We start from the raw sequence: 8,101 nt of genomic DNA, 5'->3' as shown, positions 1-8,101 counted from the left end.
AAACCAAAATGAATCAAAAATACTATCTAAAAATTTCAGTTCACTGGAATTATCTATAAACTTAGTACAAGATGAGTTTGAAAGGTTTATTATTACATCGAATGTTTGTATCAAAACTCTGTCCTCAGAGGTTTTTAAGATTGCTGATGACGAATCTGAACTAAAAATTTCGAAATTCAATATGGCGGACCAAAATCCGTAAATTCACTCGATTTGAATGAAACTTGGTATTCGACGTTTTTCGAGGTCACTGATCACGAATCTGAAGTCGAAATTTCAAAATTCATCATGGCGGATCCAATATGGTTGCATAGTGACTTTTTGAATTTTTGTCCACCATATCGGATTCGCCATTAGCTTATCAGATTCGTAATCAGCTACCCCAGAAACCCTACAATCCTTGAATTTTTCCCGACCGTTAACCGTTGTAAAGCCTAAATATAGGCTCTACGTGTGACCGGAACCTTGTATAAGTTATATTTAAGATATTAGCACATTATTTGGGGACTTTCTAAGGGGATTAAAGCTCATCAAATTCTGGGAGTCTACAGTTTAAATAAAACGATCTTTGAGCAACATTGTTTTCTATCAAAAATTTGACGTTCATGAATTTTCAATCATTTCCGCCAATCGCACAAAGGAAGAAAAAATTCACGTACACTAAACTCGATCGATTTCGTCAACTCTCTTGGATAGTTTATAACGTGTACATACATCATATAATAATATGAATATTTTAATTGATACTTCTTCTTATTCCGTCATGTTGCAGCCATTTCTTCTCAGCGAAGTTGGACAGTAATTTTTGAACCGACAATTTTAGACTGCACTATCCTCTACAGATAAAATCAAAACCTACTTTACTTTCTTGCAACTGTTGCGATAATTTGATATCGTTGCGACAAATTGAGTGATGTTAGGGTTTTATTCAACAAACCGGACAAAATGAAATTTCTTTCAATGCAATAGACTTTTGTCTTGCTCCTGCGTCTGGTGCCTACTTATATCATATACTTGAGATATACGTTCGTCAAATTATACGCACAAGAGTTCCTCGCAGGCGATTCAGGCCAGACACGACGAGCCCGTCTAGACGGTTTGGGATTCTCAGTATTATCCACCCTGTGACGCCCTCCGCGCACAAAACAGGTTACAGAATATTTGCAATTTCAGCCCTGGGATAAAACCATGCAGTGACTGTTCATTGTACGTACAACAGGATCAACAGGTTCAATCCATCGCACTTTATATACAATTTCGAAATGCAATTGCTTTCTTAAACATAGTCAGCGGCACAATATCAAATTCGGATAAGTAATCCAGAATTCAATCAATTCTGCATCAGAATTTCAATCAGCTACCCTCTAGTCTACGGGATGCAGCGTGATGCCATGTGATTGATAAAGTTCTTCGCGAAATTGACTGCAGTATTCCGGAAGACAAAAAGCTAAGATGAAATTTCAAGCGGAAAAAAATAAGATTCCAATAATAAGCGCACGCTTCTCTCATCCCCCCGTTTCCTTCACACAATTTCCGTCGCTCCATCTCTCTCTCTCTCTCTTTCTCTCTCTCTCTTACCCTCTCTATAGATCTATCTATCGGTCTATGTCTCTCTCTCTCTCTCTTTGCCGGAAGGAAACCCCAAGTATTATCTGCTCACTACATGCTCCGCATACTAAATAGTTTCATCTTGTTTTAAGTGCTTGTCGTACCAGCTCGCCTATACTACAGTTATAATCAACTTTGGAGCAATTAAATTCTCAGCTGTTTACCTCATCTCGATTTTGCAGGCCCATGTTTTTTTATTATAACGCTGTCAATCGAGCCCCACTAAACAGATTTTACTTTATCCATAGTACTTTTATAAGTCACCTGGAAAAGTGATTATACCATTATGTTTGGCATGAAAAAACAGCAATTTCTTGGGTTTCAGAACCCTAAACCCACATGGGGCCTCATGAGGATCTGAAATACTTCTTACATATTTTTAGGGTAGAAATGTATAGGATATTTTTTTCATGACGATGAGTAAGTTCTTGTTTTTAAAATATCGAATTTTCAAATTTTCAAAACGCTATGCAAATTTTAATTCAGCGCCAAAACTGTTTTCAATGAAACCAATTTGTGGGGCTCAAAAAATCCCAGAATTTGAAAAAAAAAAATTTATAACATGAAAATTGACGGAGATATCGTCAAAAAACTCAAAATCACGAAATTAAAGCCTCATAAGGCCCCATAAGGGTTTAGGCATTTGAAACCCTAGGATCGCTGTTTTTTTTATGCTGAACATAATAGTATGATAACTTTTCTAGGTGACTTATAGGCCGATTTGACTATCTTATGCAGCTAGACTCGTTTAGCCTACCCAGCTTGCAGCTCCGTCATCCTAAACTTGCTATAAACCACATCGCGTCTTGTGAGAGAAATAAATTTTCGCCAAAAAAAAGTGTCATCGAAATGGTTTAGATCGGTCGATGTAGAGACGCATAAAACGATCCAGTTTGCTTCCCAGGAGGATAAACTCGGTTTTATATTACGCTTGTAACATCGCCAGATGCAGATCTACTGCCAGAGTTGAGCTTCGCAAAATTTTATCCTTCGGAATTCTGAGGCTGTGGGTATTACATCAGATTCTCTTTACTCACTGAAGCTATAACACGTCCCGACTATAAAGCATACTGTCCAGTAATCTGAACCATCTAAAAATCCCGAAAACTAATTCGTTGACACAAAAGTCTGGGTGCTAGATATATTTGGCATAAACAATGTCTCAGCAGTGGTTTTCTATTGTTTTGAAATACTCATATTTCAAAATTTACAGCGTTTTTCAAACAAGAACAAAATGGAGGGAGAATAAAGTTTTCTTTTACATACTCACGAAAGTACGGAATCTTTTTTTTACATTCTCGTGGAACCATGTTGAAATCATCCAAAACTTACCTAAGTATCTCACAGGGTGTTCGGATTTCATGAAATACCCAAATAAAGATCATACTTTTCCGTCTTCTCGAACTAGCTTGAAGGTTTCACATTGCAGACTGGGTATCATGGTAGTTACGCTCATGTTTCGTCTTACCGACACTTCTAGGCCGATATGTTACCGACTGAAATGTAGTCAGTTGATAATATAACCGACTGCCGCCCTTGGTTACAGTCATTATTACAGTGCAGTTGGGAAATTTATCATCAACTGAACACGACAATTGCTGACGCGTTTCCATTCCGTCGTTTCAGTGGCCGTTTAACAATCTGCCGTTCCTATTCATGGGAATCCCGTGAAATCATCTTTCTTCGCAACTATAACCTGCTGCGTAATTTCTGCTTGGTAGGAGATCAGTGCAAACCCAGTGTTCGTACGAAAGCTACAGTCGAACAAGGTTGGTGCGATACTTATTCCAGCTCCACAGTCAGTTCGGCCGTCGACTAATTTGTGACCATTGTTCAAACAATCCAGCACGAAAATTACTTCATGCAGTTCGGTCAGTTGGACTGTAATTACTAGAAGGAAGACTCCAGAAATTACAATTATCTTTCCCGAATATTCTAATTTGGCCATCTTCTCCGGTAATCTCCTATTTCTGTGAGCATAGGTAAGGCTTTGACACATAAGGAATATTTGGTGAAAGTAGTGTTCCGAGCAAGTCGAGGTAACTCTGCGAGGTGTGTAACTGCTGTAGGATAGTCTCTTCCCAGAGTATGAAAAGCAATTTTCACCAAATATTCACAGCACAACATTCGGGTATTCTCTTTTCCATCCATTAGTTTTATTACTGCGAACGTCGTAAACAGTTGATTTTTTTTCAGATTATTGAGAAATTGTCATCATTGATAAGATATTGTGAAAAACAGTTGAGATTTAAGGTGAATAAAGAAAATCAAAAATAACGGTCTCACACGCATACTTTTTCAAGTTCTGACACACTTTACTCAGTTTTCATGGCGTATTAATAATAAAATTTGCTTGTTTTGATCATGAAAGCCATGTGCATACACCAAATGATAAACAATCTCGAAAATATAGTCAAGACAATATCAGATCAGAAAATAGCGTAACCATAAACTTTAAAGTTATTATGTTAAAGCGATAAGTATTCCGTGCTCAAATTGTCCTCCACTGTCATACCTAATTCATCGTAGAACTAAAAAGTCATTATGTATGTAAAGCAATATGTAAGAAGACTCATTTTTACAACTTTTTCTATTAGTATTCAGGAAAAATTGGATATAGCTTAAGAGTCGAATACAAAAATTAAGCAGATCCTAACTAAAAAGAAGTTGAATAACAAAATTATATACATGTAGATTTTTTCTTGAGTAAAAAGGTTCATCATTTTCAGTGTCCAATCACCTATCACCAACCATGAATCTTGAGCTCGACATCGTGGAGGATAACACTGGATTCGATGAGATGTTGCGAGTGGCAGCAGAAGATGATTTCCTACACTTACTAGACTTAGCAGACTTACGGTTGTTGGAGTCTTACTTTTCTGTGGGTTTTAGTGATTATAGCAGAATTGATTTTCGTGAAGATCTATTAGATATTGCAGCATCTAATGGACGCTGCATAGTAATTGACTTATTATTAAGTAACGGCGTAAGTGTTAATAGTACTAGCAGTAGGTACTACACAGCATTGCACTCTGCGTCGGAGAATGGTAATTTGTATACCGTAGAAGTTTTGTTGAATAATGGGGCTGATATAAACGCTATAACTTTCCAGTTCCATCGTACAGCGTTACACTTAGCAACAATGGGGGCTCACTCGGAGGTGTCTACATTGCTAATAAACGAAGGTGCGAATATTAATCTTGTCGACAAGACAGGCTGGACAGCATTACACTTCGCGTCAAAGAATGGTCTTTTGGAGACCGTGAAAACTTTATTGAGTAATGCTGCTTGCCTAAACGCTAAAACGAACGAGCTCCATCATACAGCGTTACACTTAGCAACACTGGAGGCTCATTTGGAGGTTTTTAAATCACTTGTAAACCAAGATGCTAATATTAATCTTTGCGACAAAGCAGGCTGGACAGCATTGCACTTCGCATCCAAAAATGGTCATTTCAAAATGGTCCATATTTTATTAAATAAAGGTGTTGAAGTTAATGCCAAAACCAACAATTGCCAACACACTGCATTACACTTGGCAGTATTGGGGGGTCATTTAAAAGTCGTTCAAATACTGTTAATCGCAGGTTCTGCTTCAAATCTTAAAAATAACGACGGTATGACAGCATTACACTACGCAGTACAGAACAATAATCCACTCATTGTTAGTATATTGAGTAATAGCAAAGATATTAATCTTAAGAACAACGACGGCATGACAGCTTTGCATTTGGCCGTGCAAAATGGTAATCTAGAGATCGTAAATATGCTATTGAGAAAAGCTGCTAATTGTAGTACAAAAACTGCAGATTTAGGGCACACTTCATTACATTTGGCAACAATGGGAGGCCATTCGCAGATTGTTGAATCTTTATTAGACAATGGTGCCGATGTGAATGTCAAAGATCATGCTGGCTGGACAGCCTTACATCGAGCATTGGCAAATGGTAATTTAAAAACCATCAGTATTTTGTTGAATAAGGGTGTCAAAATCAATGTCAAAACACGTGATATTGGTCATACGCCGTTGAATTTAGCAGCAAAGGAGGGTCACTTGGAGGTTGTCAAGCTCTTATTGAGCAAAGGTGCTGATGTCATGGATAAAGACAACAATGGCATGACAGCACTGCACCATGCAGTGCTAAATGGTAATTTGGAAATTATTAGTGTTTTGTTAAGTAAGGTTGCTGACATCAATGCCAAAACTACTGATTTTGGACGTACACCGTTACACTTAGCGGCAACCAGGGCGCAAGTGGAGACTGTCAAAATTTTAATCGAACAAGGTGCTGATGTAACGGAGGAAGATAAAGACGGCATGCAAGCATTGCACCTTGCGGTATTAAATGGAAATTTGGAGATTATTCAAGCTTTGTCAAGTATCGGTAATGATGACACTGCTAAAACAACTCGTTCTGGTCATACATTATTACACTTAGCAGCAAAGGGTGGTCAATTAGAGATTTTCAATTTAATATTAAACCAAGGTGCTGGCATTGATGTCAAAGATCACGCAACTCGGACCGCGTTACACTACGCAGCTGAAAATGGTTATTTGGATATCGTCAATGCCTTATTGGATAAAGGTGCTGATATTAATGCGAAAACTTCTTATTATTGGAGTGCTACTCCGTTGAATTTAGCTGCAAAGAAAGGACACCTGGATGTACTAAATGCGTTATTACGCAGAGGTGCTAGAGTCAATGATGGTGGCGACTCGGGTATAACAGCATTGCATCATGCTACAGATAATGGCCACTTCGAGATTGTTGATATTTTATTGAAGAAAGGTGCAGAGGTTAATGCCGTAACTACTGATCTTGGTCATACAGCGTTACACTTGGCAGAATGTGGGGGTCACTTGGAAATCATTGAGTTATTAAAAGAACATTTAGAATCTAAAAAACGACGAGCTAAAAATCGACGAGGGGCCCGTTGATCATTGACAAAATGAAGACAGAACAAAAAACACTCAATTACAGACACATCTGACTTGCAAATCTGCTAGCCACCCCTCAGATTTGTTGAATTTGTTCTGTCCATTGTGGAAATACAACATTGTAAATATAAGTTTGATCAAAACTGTGCGGTGTGTGCAGTATCTTGAGAGAAACAAGTAAATGTAATTAACAGTACTAGAATAAACTTAGTGTTACATTAATGTAAGAACAAACATTGTCAGTTCAGTTCTTCGTTAAATCTTTTTTACCAATCGAAATGACTTGAGAAACAAAACTGTTGTTTCTATCGCAGGTTTATCTTCGATTACATAACCGATTATATTTACAGTAATTCTGGTATGATTTTTAACCGATAGACTTACTACGAAACACAACAATAAGCAGCACCTGATAGCTGCATAATTTACATTTATTTTGATTCAGAAAATTTTACTAGGAGTATGAGAGCATGCGAGGTTGGGGAATGATTCTAGCAAATGACATTGTATTTTGTATTCATTGATAAATTGCATGTACGAATGTCGCATCACCGTAATTATTTAATCGTTGCATTTTGAACACCGGTTGTTTGACGTTGAAGCAACTTGTTTTTGGTTTCATTGTTTGGTTTTCGCTGCAGCTTTCAGTGAAATAAACTGCATTATTATCTGCATAATTCTTCGAGTATCTGACATATATATGAAAACATCTTGAGTTCCAATCAATTCTTCGATGTAGTTGTTAAATTTTTCCACTGCGGCTTTATCAAAATATCACTATTTTAATCCACTTGCGATCTCGAAATCATAAGTCCAATACTTACGAATTGGACAAAGTCCTATCAAATAATAATTTTGCACGAGAAATAAATTTTTCTAAAAATTGTACAAATTTGTTGGATGAAAATCCTTAGGATATAATTCATAGAACATCGTTGAAATTATTTGTTTCTTTAATTTTGACGAGTTAAAACTTCTTTTAATCAAAAGTGTTTCTTTATTGTTCAATTCAGAAGTTCAACACTTTCGAATTAAAACAAGTTGCTTTTACTTTTATAAAATACAATTATTCTACAAATTACGCATATTTTGGATATTTTGTAGAAATTATTTTTTTTTTTCGTTGAAAAATGAACAAATGAAATTCCATGATTAAATTGACTGATTTTTATGTTTGCTAAATTAAGAATGAATTATCGAAAATTTTTATTTCAACGATTTATCGGTGAGACTAGAACTTGAGAGTTTTATTTGTTCAGTATTTGTTTATTAAACTACTTTTACTCGATTTATGTTTTGCTAACACTTTTCCGTGAGAGATCTGCCTTTTATTTTTATACGTATGTAAAGTAAGTAGAGAACAGCAAGGACTTCACTATTTTTTGAAATCAGGTAAGTAATGCTAATTATGAACTAACTTATTCTCTTGGGCGATAAAAGAAAAAAACTAGCGATGTCAGAGATGCCCACAGGGACTTTGGTAAGTTTTTAATGCAATTACAGTAAAAATACAGTGTAAAAAATTCTTTAAAAATGACTCTTTTTCCAAACGTT

At 36.4% G+C, this 8,101-nt stretch overlaps 1 protein-coding gene across 1 annotated transcript; it reads left to right on the top strand.

Annotated features, from left to right (window-relative positions):
* The first annotated feature begins 4,982 nt into the window (after positions 1-4,982).
* LOC124414583 (putative ankyrin repeat protein RF_0381) lies at positions 4,983-6,966 on the top strand. Its single transcript, XM_046895558.1, has 2 exons — positions 4,983-5,781; positions 5,989-6,966. Exons 1-2 carry the CDS (start codon positions 5,069-5,071, stop codon positions 6,545-6,547), a joined length of 1,272 nt encoding a protein of 423 aa, XP_046751514.1. The 5' UTR covers positions 4,983-5,068; the 3' UTR covers positions 6,548-6,966.
* The last annotated feature ends 1,135 nt before the right edge of the window (positions 6,967-8,101 follow it).

Source organism: Diprion similis, chromosome 14 (genome assembly GCF_021155765.1).
Source record: "Diprion similis isolate iyDipSimi1 chromosome 14, iyDipSimi1.1, whole genome shotgun sequence".
Classification (NCBI taxonomy): domain Eukaryota; kingdom Metazoa; phylum Arthropoda; class Insecta; order Hymenoptera; family Diprionidae; genus Diprion; species Diprion similis.
The sequence above is the reverse complement of the archived record's forward strand: the minus strand, read 5'-3'. Positions and strand labels throughout refer to the sequence as shown.

Bases quoted from the DNA above. Each gene is read 5' to 3' on its own strand.
- LOC124414583 (XM_046895558.1), top strand. From the start codon at position 5,069: ATGGTCCATATTTTATTAAATAAAGGTGTTGAAGTTAATGCCAAAACC. The intron at 5,782-5,988 runs GTTAAGTAAGGT...AGCTTTGTCAAG, and splicing joins TTGGAAATTATTAGTGTTTT to TATCGGTAATGATGACACTG.